Source organism: Scomber japonicus, chromosome 23, assembly GCF_027409825.1.
Source record: "Scomber japonicus isolate fScoJap1 chromosome 23, fScoJap1.pri, whole genome shotgun sequence".
NCBI classification, from domain to species: Eukaryota; Metazoa; Chordata; class Actinopteri; order Scombriformes; family Scombridae; genus Scomber; species Scomber japonicus.
In genome coordinates, this window is record NC_070600.1 from 15,805,145 (window position 1) to 15,819,055 (window position 13,911).

The 13,911-nt window shown below is 41.7% G+C and overlaps 1 protein-coding gene across 1 annotated transcript in view; it reads left to right on the top strand.

Annotated features, from left to right (window-relative positions):
* Positions 1-860: 860 nt before the first annotated feature.
* Positions 861-13,911, top strand: part of sema3aa (sema domain, immunoglobulin domain (Ig), short basic domain, secreted, (semaphorin) 3Aa) — a 32,670-nt gene continuing 19,619 nt past the window's right edge. The window contains exon 1 of the mRNA XM_053344132.1: positions 861-1,564. Coding sequence (XP_053200107.1) covers positions 1,459-1,564 — 106 coding nt within the window. The 5' untranslated portion in view covers positions 861-1,458. The remainder of the gene's footprint in view (positions 1,565-13,911) is intronic.

A 13,911-nucleotide genomic window follows, 5' to 3' on the forward strand; every position in this document is an offset into this window, starting at 1 on the left:
AATAATCAAGATTAATCAATAATAAAAAAAATAATAATTTGCATCCCCATTCTGAAAATGGTGTACATGTAACTTCGAGAACAGGGAATATCATCACTGTATCAAGCTAAATTACATGCAAAATAGAGATGTGATGAGGTTGGAATTTCTAAAGTAATGTAGATAATTAAATTAAAAAAGAAATAGGGAGTGGAGTTTAGTTAGTTTTTACTCTCTGAATTTTAGGTTAGGACATACTGTAGACCTGAAGATGAACAGATGGTAGGTTTTAGAGGTCCAACATAACAAAAACTGTTGGCAGAAGTTAGACATAAGATCCTCTGGGATCTCTGTGAAATAAAAGTGTTACCCAGTTCATTTAAATTTATGGGGAGCTCTCTGTACATAGTTTCAATCTGTTGTCTGATTTCTCTTTTAGGATTCAAGCTGCAAATCTTCAGATTTCAAAGTACTGTATGTTATCTACCATGACTGTGGATATTCCACGTTTGTCGATTCAAACTTGTATAAGATTTCATAATCCTTTTAAATTTGATAGGAACTGATTAAAATATCAATTTGATTCAAAATAGTCCAGCCAAGACCAGTGCTCTCTGGCTTTATCTGCCTTTTGGAGAAAAAGCTGAATTGGACATGAAGAGATACTACTCTAAATTAAATGACCATGAGCAGAGAAAAAAAAGAGGTAGAGAGAGAGTTTGGGTGTTGGAAAATTACAACAAAGGAAATATAGAACAAATGAGGAAATAGGAAATAGGTGCGGAAGAGTCAACACTATAAAAACCCAAGCATAGAATACTTCCTACCCACTATAATGGTTTCATCGTAGGTCTCAAGTCATCCCGCCCCCCTCTCCGCTCTCTCTCTCCAGCACTCCCCCTCTCTCTCTCAGCTGCTCTTCCTCCCCTCCCCTCTCTTCCCGTGGATGGTTTAGCTCTCTCTCTCTTTCTCTCTCTCTCTCGCAGTCTGGTGGAGCCGCACACAAGGATTAGAGGGTTGCTGTTAGTGTCTGAGAAGCCAGAAGACAGAAAGAGATCCAAATTCTCTAGAAAAGGATAGCCTTATTATTCTGGATAAGTGTTCTTGATTTACCTTTTATACAGGCTTTACCTCTTTTCTCATTCCTGCCTATTAAGCCAACCTATTGCTGAGTCTTCACCTGGGAGAGGACAGATAAACCAAGGGACTATCTAGCCTGGACCTCCACACCGGGAGCCATGTGAGCGGAACCCCTTCACCCACTTCACACTACAGAAGTCCCCCCCACAGTCTGCACTCTGAGCTGGGGAGCACATCCAGGATTTTTTCCTCCCTCCTCCCTGGAACCTCCACTTTCAGGGCTTGCGTTGAGGGACTCTCCGGGCTCGGCATACCCCAGCGGAAGCCACTCATCTCGGGGCACTGGTTGGGGTGTGAGTGCCCCCTGGTCTGGAGGCCAGCCAGCAGCACTCCAGCACCATGGATTACCTGTTTGGCATTATAGTGCTGCTGTGCGGGGCGGTGCAGCTGGGAAGAGGAGTTGAGCCCAAGCACAACGTACCCAGGCTAAAGCTGTCATACAAGGGTAAGCCCATTCTCCGTTCTCTCCTGAGTTCAGGATATATGGGACCACAGTGGTTGCTGGTGTTTTTAGTATAGACTAGCTGATATAGTATTTTTTTCTTGGTCATGGGTGCCCTTTAATGCTCATCTTTTCATCCATTATTTCATATGTTGAGTATTTTTTCCCTCCTACATTTCTATATATCTATTTCTGCTCTCTCAGTCACTCTTGGTCAGCACGCAGCATCTAACTTAACCTCTGGATTCCTCTCACCCATTAACTCACTCCTTCCTTCATACTTGCCCTGCCTGTCTCTCAGAATTCACTATTCTCCTTACAAATAGTCAGATTGGTTCCATATGCTGAGGAAGGGCTGCTGCCTGAAGTTCAATGTATATATTGGCCCCTGTACCAATTTTCCCCTTGTGCTGTCCCCTTCTGTTAGTACTGTATAGCCCTGTTAAGAGCTCTGAACAAGCAGTAGAGCCTCTGTTTTAATACCTTCTGCCCCAAAAACTCCTAAAAAAGGGGGTGATCTGCTTTGGGCCAGACACAGAGCCTTTCTTTAAGAAGGTTTCCTTACTTTGCATTACTATATCCGAAATCGATCCAACAGTTGGCGAGTTTTGTTCATATGTATGTCGATTTAATGTTCGTGCTTCCGATCATTTATTTGTAATGGATTGTACTGGTTGAGAATGAGAGGGAGTTTCGTGCGTCTTTTTATATTGTGCACGTGTAAGTTTTTGACGTATACAGCAAACATGTTATTCTCTCTCCTTCTGTGTTATTTTGAGGGGAGACTGCGGAGCGCCGGTTCTTCCTCTCCTCCTCCCTCCTTCCCTGTCTTTCTCTCTTTCTCTGTCTCGTCTCCTCTCTCACACCCTACACTAAATCAGGCTCTTTGTAATAGCAGACTTTTCATCTTCGCTAGAAATAACTGGCAACATTTTTGGAATATTTTGGGAAGGTTTTTAATGTCAGTGAGGGAGGCTGTTGTGGTTCTTTGCCCTAAAACATGACCTAAAGTATATAGCTGGGAGTGTGGTCTCTCAATTCTTTATTTTAGTCCTGCCTCCCTCGTAACACATGCCCTCTGAAAATTTATGAAGAGGCTGATTTGCCGTCATTTTGCAGCTGACAACATGAATGTGCGGTCGAATGCCGCTTGTGTGTTTGACTGTCACCCAAAGCTTTGGTTCCTCAGATAATTTCAATCTATCCTGAGGTAAAAATCAAATTTCAGTCTCGAAGGGGGTGAATATGATGTTTGTCACTCTAATTCCTTTTCTATCTTTAGCTGAGACGTTTGGTATAACTTATGTTTAGAGGCCTGCTATATGACATGTTTTATTCTTCAGATCAAGTGCAAGTTGTAATTTTGGTATGGTATATTTTTCTTTATCACCCTTTCAACTTCCAAATGTGTATATGATGTTTGTCTCTGTTAGATTCTAAATCTAAAATAAAAATATACCGCTTGTATTTTAACATTAATGAGCTTGTGCAGGATATTTTGGTGTGGTTCGCCATATCAGGATGTAAGATTTTAAGGGGTGATGACATGCATTTACCATGTGAACACAATCAATCTGGAAAGAATCAGAGTTGAACTTACCTGCTGCAAGTCATACATCCCCTGGGCTCCATCATGTCAATTCACACAGAGCCAAACCTCTACGCCTGATGGGAAAATGTCATCCCTTCTTTACACAGCCATCTGTTTAAAGAATGCAAATATAGTTCCCTCCTGCCCCCTTTTGTGATCCTCTTCACTGTTCAGTCTGACAAGTAGAACATGTTGCTGACAACAATACCCGACAAGAGATATGTCATCAAGCATCAAAGCCTGTATTGGCTGTATGAGTGATGGATGCATGTCTTCAAACCAAGAGAGTGGATCTGCAGGAGAAGAGTAGCCTGTCATGATAGATGCACTTTAGTGGATGTGCAATATTTTTGCTAAAAGTACATCAAAGCCTCCTTGTTTGTGTGTTTGTGTGTGTGTGTGTGTGTGTGTGTGTGTGTGTGTGTGTGTGTGTGTGTGTGTGTGTGTGTGTGTGTGTGTGTGTGTGTGTGTGTGTGTGTGTGTGTCTGTGTGTGTGTGTGTGTGTGTGTGTGTGTGAATGTTCTTGCCACGTCTTGGTGTGAGGACTCAACACCCTCTCTTGTGATTTCCCCACCTTAGACTCGAAGCGGAGCGTGTGTGTGTGTGTGTGTGTGTGTGTGTGTGTGTGTTTGTCTGTGTGTGTGTGTGTGTTTTAGCAAGGCAAAAATGTGTCAGGTCTGGCGTGCACTCATATAATTAGACACCTGGTTTTGTGCGTGTGCCTGTGTATGTATGCATCGAATCACAAATGTGTGTCTTTTATTGTTCTGTGTGTACGTATGTGCAGCTTTATGTGTTTGCTAACTGCTGTTGGCTTCTTGCTGTTGTGTGTGTTTATCTACGCATGTCATTGTGTGAGTGGAGACGGGTTGTAAAGGCATGGAAGTGTATCATGTGCCACTGCTTTTGTGTGTCTCTGCTTGCCAGTGTCTCGGGCCCACAGGTGTTTGATAGTTCTCTTGATGCCTGTCAGGGGACGATTCTCAGTTAACACCCTCACTGTGGTGGATGAAGGGAGGGATGTCAGCACGGTGGGAGCGATGGTGGTGGAGAGGAGGAGATTTGCTTTAATGAAGGAAAAGCTGGCAGACTTACAGTAGACAACGCAGAAGGAAGGGAGGCTGGTCGTTAAGTGAAGTGTCACTCATCCCCTCTCCCTCTGTGAAGCCAGCATTGTAATTAAGTCAAATAAATGACAAGAAGGAATCCTCTTGGGAAGGCCAGTCAAACAAACGCTGAGCAAAATAGTCGGCTAGTCCCTCGAGTGGGACGACCACATGATCAGAGAGTGAAAGACAGATCGAAGCCCTGGAGTTGGACAATTGCAAGAATCAAGTAGGGCCTGTGATTCCGGACAGTCAAATACGCTAAGAGCATGTGAGTGAGCGAGTCCCATGAAGTCATTTTCAACAGTAGCGTGGTATGACTCTACCAATAGGTGGGGCTATGGCCCAAGGTAGCTCTGCGTATTGATTGATGCTGGATTGAAAGGACAATTGCGAAACTCTCATGAGATTTATATGCTAACCTTAACCTAATCCAAACCTCAACTTTAATCCTAACTGTACTTGTGAGAGTTTCTCCCCTCCCTGTGTATTTTGGCCATAAGCATGCACTGTATAATGTAGCAGAGAGCCAGCTGCCAGTGGCTAGGGGCTAGGCTAATAGTTTCTAAAATATTTTTTAAGAGTATCTTTTGGTGGCCACTTAACAGCTGCTTTCACTTTATAATTATCACAACAGTACCACAACAATCCCTGTACGTTTTGTTTGCTTTTTGGGGGTTAATGTTAGCTAATAAGGAAGCAGCAATTGGTTGGAAATTGACCAGGCAACATTTCTTGGGCGTAAAATTTTCTGCTGAAGATCCAGTTACAGTATTTTTGGCGTGTCAACCAATCAGGGCCTCCAGGAAAATCTGAACATATTACAAACAAACCACAGTTGAATGCAGTAAAGTGTGTACTTTTACACACAGACAAAGATTGGAAGCAGAACTTTCTCATTAGTTATTGCACGTTACTGCAATTATGTATAATTTATGTGAGGGTGACAACTGAAATGTACACACACACACAACAATAACTAAAATGATTTTTCATTAAAATATGTATTTCACAATTGGAATTTCTGGAGGGGCCCTTACTGGACCACACACCCTTGATTCTCAAATGAGTGCTGATGACATGCCTCTAGGGATAGATAGTCAGATAAAGTGAGTCATTTTCTTCTTCTAGAGAGGACAGCCAAATGACTGCAGAGTGTGCAGTTTGTGAGGTAGAACGACAGAGGAATGGAGGCAGGTAAGATAAAATGACCCCTCATGGGACGGCTGGCGCAGAAAGTGCAGAGTAAATGATTTCCCAGTGGGGTCAGTTAGACATTCAGCAAAAAGGATCTGTCTTCATGGGGACAGAACGATGATCACAAGAGTTAATGATTTTCTCTTCTCCTTGAGACGGAAATAGCTCTAACTTTCCTTGCCTCGACTAGTAATATAAGGAGAGGGAGGCATAAAGTGAAACTCAAGTCCAAGTTAAAATAATCTTGCTTAGCAAAGATATTAGGCATGTTGATAACGTTTCATCAAAGGCTGATGTGTATGAACAACTGATAGTAATTAATTGTGGTTAGCAATAGTTTAAGATAACAGATGACAACCTGATTTCTTACTAAATACTAGGATCTGGAAAAACCTAGCAGTTGATAATATTATAAAATTATTACGTCAGATATTTTAATGTTACACAACTGAATCTGTTCAATGCTTCGGCTGGATTACAGATATACAGCATACAAACTGCAAGGATTAAACAAGGATACACTCCCATTGATCAATACATACCTGCACACAATCACATTCCTGAACACACTGCACGTACAGCACTGTAAATAGCCATCAAGAGGAACACTGACCCCTAAAGGTCGATCAATGTGCATGCAGTACAGTGAATGCAGATAGCGGGGGGCAGATCTGTAGGCCTGCAAAATCTGACCCTATTGTGATCCCTTAAAATGAGCCAGCGAGCTACACTTTAGGACTTTAAAGGCCTCGTTAAACAACCTGATAATTACCCTCGGCCCTTGTAATTACGGAGCCTACTGTATGACCTCTTAATGCCATCACGGCCGCCCCATGCTGGCTCGATGGGTGGAACTGAGGAGGAAAAGACAGAGCGAGACTGAGAAAGAGACAGGGAATCTGGAATTGGCTTACAACCCTTCAAAATAGACACTTGGTGTGGAACCACACTCAACGCAGTCTGGACTCAGCCCCATAATAAGCCCGTCTGTGTGAGTGCGTCCATGTGTGTTTGTGTGTGGGCGTGCCTGCCTATGAAAATATGCATTGCATGTATTTTTGTGGGATTTGCATGTGTTGGTTTATTAGCGTGTGTGTTATCTGTTCACTCCCTTATATGTGAATGAACATCTGACTCCCTCTCCTTCTCTATTTGCTCTTTGTTTCGCTCTGTTCTATCTGTCCGTTCTGCGGGCTGGGGCTGACAGAGCGGATGTAGATAATTATAAGGTGTTCTCCCAACGCGGCAACTTTGGAGATGTCTGCCTCCATCTTTCTCTCTCTCTCTCTTTCTCATCGTTCTTTTCTTACTACCCCCTTCTCCCCCTCCTGCGGCTCAGTCGCTTCTCAAGGAACCACAACACCGCAGACCCTAAGTACAATCTTCAAGTAGGCTGTGTGTGTTGTCTCCTTTTCCTGTCTCTTTGATTGCAGCTCAGTTGATACATGTCTCCTGGCTATCCTTCTTTTCAACTCTATTTGGACACACGCACACACACTCTGGACTACCCTCCAGCTCCAACACAGCCACATTCCAATAGTGTAAGCCAATGTTTTTCAGTTACTTGTTTTTCAACTTTGCCCATATGTTACAACTGAATATATCACATTTTAGTCATATACCTGACCAAAGTGTTTGGTAAGGTCACACCAAACTAGCCCACAAGTTGATAGATGGGATAAAGAAGTATGCGTAAGTGCATATTTGTGCCGACACCCATCGCCACGCAGATAAATGTGCAACAACACAACCGCACTTAGAAACAAAAAGCCATTCATCATGATCTGCGGTGGCAGTTTTACACTTGCATACTAATACAGTGGATTTAATAGCAGTGTGGATTTTCTGCTTATTCATAGATTGCTTGATTTGTGTCTTATTTTACCGTATGTGGTTTAAAATAATACAGGGATGCAGAACAAGCCATTATGTTGTGTTATTATTATCCCATGTGTTGCAAAATAGGCTGGAATAATTTGTGAGTTTTATGACCTTTCGATTGCTTGAGTCCATACTTTTGCTTTCCAAGTTAGTGTGTGTTTTGGAATGTGATGTCTTTCCCCAGTCTTCATAAAATGTTCCCTAATTACAGTGGTATTTGCTTTAGAACATTTAAAAGAAAATGATTATCAACAACAGTCTGGAAGTGTGCTCATAAGTCGCAATAGGAAGTAGTGTGAGGGCTGTGTGTGTGTTTGCTCAAAGATTAATATGTGTGCACGCATAGAAATTGTGTATGTTCAGAGTCAGTATGTGTACATAAGGACTGTGCGGGCATGCACACATGAAAAATATCCTGTGTCTTTGCATCTGTGTTTGGGATGAAGGCTTGGGTTACAGCATGGTGCAGATTGCTGAACTGTGGGTATGAATGGGTCCTGCCACCTGCTAAGTCTTGTCAGTCAGATGGAGAGAGGGCGCACCGTTCAATCTGAAGAGAGTCGTGTTACAAATGAGGGGGACATCTCTGCAGAAAGACAGACTTAAGGACTGAGAGACAACAGATGGGCACAGACAAAGGAAAGGGAGTGGCAAGCAGACAAATATATTTGACAAGTGGAAAAAGTCAGGTATATAATGAGTTTTTGCACAGGAGAAATATCACTGAGGGTGTTCGATGATTTATATAATTATGGCCACTGTTAGCTGTTTTAATCCAAATGGACCTTTTCTGTTGTTTTTAATGTCACATTTTAAGGTTAACTTCAAATATCAATCCCTCACACTCATTCTGAGTACTTTCAGACTGTACTTTAGACTAATTATTTGTCTTTTCCTACTTTGCAAAAAGCAGCATGAAGTGTGAAAAGATATCGTTATTGCTCAAAATATCAAGTTTTACATCAGCACATTGGGGAATGACAAAATCTTCACTTTATATCTTTTATCCCTACTTATGAACTTGTGATGTTATTTATGCTAATTTCCCAGTGCAAATGCATTTCATGAATTGCATTACAGGTCCACAAATGATGTTTCACAGAGCTGAAGTGTGCATCTGTGCCCGTGGATTTGAGTGTCTCTGTTGCATCGAGGCATTTGCTGTCACAGTTTGCCTGGGACACATTCAGATCTGTAGCCTTGCCTCATTAATTTCTAATAAAATGGCAGAGCTGACATTCAGCTACACCGTACAGCTGACAGGCTGCACTAACAGGCAGTGGCTCCAGACATGACCATGCTAACCACAGCCTGGTTCCTCTCAAAGTCGATCCATCAAACTGCCTCGCGATAGCACTATCTCCCTCTCTCTGCACAGCTTTGCAGAGGAGTGATAGTCTTTTGTGAGTGTGTGCATGGATACACACAGCCTATTATGCTTGCTTTAGTTGTATTCAAACAAGTTTGTGACTGCATTTGTGTATTTGCACGTGTGTCTCTGTGTGTGTTTTCCTTAAAAGTAATAAGAACCAGAGTCAAAGCAGCCTGGTTATACATGAACATTTAGTGGTGTGTGAGTGGGCTTTCTGTGGTAGGCATGGCCAGGCCTCTAGCCGTCTGTGGTCACAGCACTGGTGGAAAACCACTTTCTGTGGTCCAGCCATCCAATGACAGGAGGAGACACACACTAATGAAATGGTTCCATATCCAACCGTTTTGGTTGTATGTGTGCTTTTTCTCATGTTTCTGCCTTAATTTTCTGTCACTATCTTTAATTTTTCTTTTTTTTTTTTTGGTCTCTATTTTTTAGACTGCTGCTCACTCTGCTTTTCCTCTCCTGTCAGCTCTTTCAGTGTGCTCTGCTCTCTAAATTCTGAATCCCTCCTTACTCTCCTTCTTTCATTCTCATGGGAAAACAGGAATGCCATGTGGTGATGAGGAAGTCTAGGATTTGGTTTGAGAGAGATGGATGGTGCTATATGGTGAAATTCATCACATACTATGAGCACTCATATAGAATCTGTGTGGTTTGGGATGTGGTTGTGTTTGTCTTGTTAGTGCCTCTGATACATATCCTATGGTTGAACATACTCTGACTCATATTTTTCAGAGAGAATATAACATTTCCCATATGACACAGTGCTTAAATATGAATCAATGCTTTGAGTCACTTTGGTCAGAAAATTGAAAATTGAGTTTCTATTTCAACTGAAAGACTGTTTTGTAGAACTGAGTCAAAAAATCATACTCATTTTTTTTGTGCTAAATGGCTTCAACAGCAAACTTCTAACATATTTAGTATGGTTGTAGTGAAGAATCAATCAATACACACTTAATTCACACACACGGTTTCCATTCTTTTAGATTCAGACACACATGGCAGCTATTCTTATTTGTAAAGTTCATGACACAATATGTAAGGTAGCACATTTCCTGTCAGAGCTGTCACTCAGCCGTACCTGAATGAAAAATCCAATGGCCCAGGTTGTGTTGTACAAATGGTCACCATGGAAACCAACCCACACCTGCTACTGTGCTTAGGAAGGGACTGAAAAGGGAGGGAGAAACAGAGAGAGGAGGTGAACTTTTGAGGCATGTGTGGATATCCTTGAGCTTACGATAATATTTGAACACTTTGTTAAGCAAAGCTCTCAGCAAATTTCCATGGGGCGGCTGCCTCGTCTTTTTTCTAACACCTGTGTTTTGTGGCTGAGGCCAACAGGGGAGCAGCAAAAACGTACACCGCACCACACACAGAGAAAAAAGAAAGCATTGGAAGGCAGGGTTTGGAAAGACGGTGAGTCTGACATGCCAAACCACCGGAGATATTACAGTACTGTATGTCTTTGCTTTTCTGAAGCTAGCCTTGTATTTGAAAGATAAATATGTATAATTCTCCCCGCCAATTCCTTTTGAGCTGCCATTTTCTCTTCAAACTGTCTTTCCCCCTGCCTGTCAATGGAGTAGTAGTACTTTATATACACAGGCACATATGTACTCACACATTTAAAAGACCACAGAAAGACAACTATTGGGTCTAAGTCACGCACTTTCTCCCAACTGCCAAAGAAAACGAACAGGAAATGAGCAACTAAAATGTGTCATTCAAACACTATTCTGCATATTGAACACTCTCCTCCTCTTGTTTGAGCCTTCACTGTATACATGAACAAGAGAAACACTTAAAAGGTGTTGCATTAGTTTAATGGAATATTACCCATCTGTTGAATCTCAGTCAAGTGTTTTCCTCTGTCAGGCTTTTATGTTTCACGTTACTTAAACACACACTCACACAGCCGTGCGCACACACATTCAGATAAACATAATTTAATGCCCTGTCGCCTTTCTTTCACAGGGTTTCATTATTCTGCTATTGCGTGACGTGTAGGCGTCTAAAACGCCTGCCTGTTTGGAGAATGGGGGAGTGAAGAGTACTCCACAGACAATTGCACTTGAATTTTGAATGTAGTTTTTTTTTTTTTTCTGAAGCTTTTTAAGATAAGAGAGAGGTTATTTTCCATAATGGAGTATGACAGAAGGACAAATTATAATTTATTTGAATGAATTGCTTGTTTTTACCAGTTTCAAGTGGTGTTCTTGAATATACAGTGTGTATGCATGGAGGGAATATGAAAATGAGGACTTATAACCTCAATCTAGTATGTATTTAAATATATAGAGAAGCATATATAAAATAACCATCACTCAAGAACAAACTGAGCCATGGCAACGATTCAGGTGTCTTCATATTTGCATCTGTGTGTGCATGTGCGCATGTGATTATATATATAGATATATAGATATATAGGTATAGATATAGAGATATATATCTATGTGGCTATTTGCCCACATTGCCTGAATGTGTGTACTTGAAAGACGTGTGAATGACAGAGAGCAGACAGAGGATGTGTGTAACAAGAGAAAGTGGGATGAAAATGGGAAGGAGAGACTGAACAGTGTGTGTGTGTGTGTGTGTGTGTGTCTGTGTGTTTGTGTGAAGCAGCAAATGGAATGCCCATGCACACGCGAGCATATACGTTTAAATGTCTCTGTGTGTCCAGCGCCTAGTGTAAGCAGACTGTGTGTGGCGAGGGAGCGTGTGACGTGCGTACGCACACACACAGATACATGAGAGGATGTGTGTTTGAACATGTGTGCATGTGTGTTCTGGGTGTGTGTGAGCCGGTGTCGGGGGGTACGGGGCCAGGGAGTGTGCAAGAGGTAGAAGCTGCTGAGTGCGCTCACTGTTCCACTAGTTCATGCTGCATAAGCAGAAATACTGATTGGATTACAACTTAGTCTGGGAAGAAGTATGTGTGTGTGTGTGTGTGTATATGTGTGTGTGTGTGTGTGTGTGTGTGCGTGCGTGTGTGTGTGTTTGTTCAGGGAGAAATGATGCGTTGTAAACATTTAGGTCAATATTAATATATGCATGTCAGTTTATGGGTGTGGTAGATGTGCATTTTAAAGGCAAAGCATAGTGAATTCCTGCTGAACCTGTTTGGTGTGTGTGTGTAGGTGTGTGTGTGTTATTGTATGTATATGTTCACTGAATGTGTGTATACTTGTCCTTTGCCTGGTTACTCTTTCTGTATGAGCTGCGCTGTGTGCTCTCTATGTGCCTGTGTTTCCCTTTCCAAACGAGCGTGTCTGTGTTTAGGTTGGAGGTCCTTAGGTGATCACGCCCCAGTTCCCCCAATTCTCTAAACCACAGTAGATCCCAGCTCAGATAACGCTTCTCTGTGTGGATTTGCGTGTACTCAGGCTACCTCGTCTTTGTCAGAGATCGCCACGTGTTGAAATATGCGCGTGTGTTTTTTCCTTCTTTGGCCCATCTGGGGGAAACCTTTCGTGACAGACCTCAGAGGCTGCCATTTTGGACCACATTCCTGGCTCCCGGGTTCAGCTCCAGCCTCTCACTTTCACATTATTCAGGTCGTCACATATACAGCCAAGATATCAGTGAAGAGGAGTTGAGAAAAATCTCTCCCAGAGGAAATAGAGAGAGGATAGAAGATATTGTTATTTGTCTTCTGGTTTGTTCATTTATTTGTCACTGTCTTTTTTTTCTTCCCGTTTTACCAGCCTAAAACAATTTACTTTTCCATTTCATTCCCATTTTTATGCCTGTTTTGGCTTTCTGCCACATCCACTTCTTTTTCCCTTACTTCATCATTGAAATATAAGAAGACCTCCTCTCGCGTACTGTCGACTGGAAATCACATTTCCTTACTTCCTTTCTCTAACTCACTTCCTGACCCGGCAATGTCATATGTGATATTGAGAATAAGGGTTTATCTGAATGGCTATAAAATGCTTCTGATAATATCTTTTAACTTCAATATTAAATTCCTTGTCATTGTAATGTGTACCTTAGAGTACTGCAATATATGTGCTACTATGTATGCTAGGAGGTTGGTGTGCATGGAATGGTCATTGTAAAAAGAAAAGAAAAAGCTACCTACACACACATAACACACACATACGCTCAACCCATCTGTGGTACAGTACAAATTCTCACAGAAACACACATCCACAGACCTCCATTCATGCCCACACCACCCACTCCATTTCCTTAGTTTCAAACTTAGCCCAAACTGAAATCTGACTGACGCAGATGAGCTGCAACCATCTTTATTAGGTGACGACAACTCCCTCTCGCAGTCCTCATCCATGCCGCCGGCACTCCATACACAGAAACGGTTGACACACCACTTCCTGCATCTCCCTTTTCAATCCTTTCTTTTATGTAGACACAGATGTCCAAGATCTTACACACTGTGAGTGGGCGCAGATGGCTCCTATAGCAGTCCGTCAATCAGAGCTTTGCGGGGAGAGCAGGGAGATCACAATCCACCGGACTGTACGCACATGTGTGTGTGTATAAATGTATACTGTATATATACATACGTATTTATGTGCACATGTGTGCTTGTGCTGGTGTCTGCTTTTCTACATTGTGTGCCTGCGTGTGTCCATTCTGTGTGGTGACACTGATGATGATGGATGATGTTGTATGATAGTGAGGATGATGTATCAGAAGTGTGTACCTGCGGTGCAAATAAAAAGCACATGTTCTATACCCAGTAGACCATGGAGAGGCATATGGTTAACAGGTTAATTCAATTCTATTTATTTGTTAACCAAATGTTACGTTCATTGAATTTCAGATTAGTTTACACTGTATGAGCAAAAATGGGCCACTGTTGATTGACATAACATTCATTTTTGTGGGAGCTAATTTGCATGCAATTAGCCAAAGATGTTGCATTGTTTTATACTTAATTAAAATTAAAGATAGATCATTTTATTTGTTTGGTCGACTTAGGCTCTTCATTATAGAAAGTCTAGTAATAAAATGATGTAAAGGGAAAAAAGGACCTAATAAAGTTTTTCTGTATTGTATCTGTATTGTATGGTGCTGCTTTTAATACAGAGTCAGGAAGAATTTTAATTTACTATATATACATATACATATTTGGTTATCTTGGACACAACTTTTACTGTTTACACTAAAAAACTATAACTATGTAAAAATTATTATTTTTTTCTCTTGCATGTGCTGAGCTTCACTA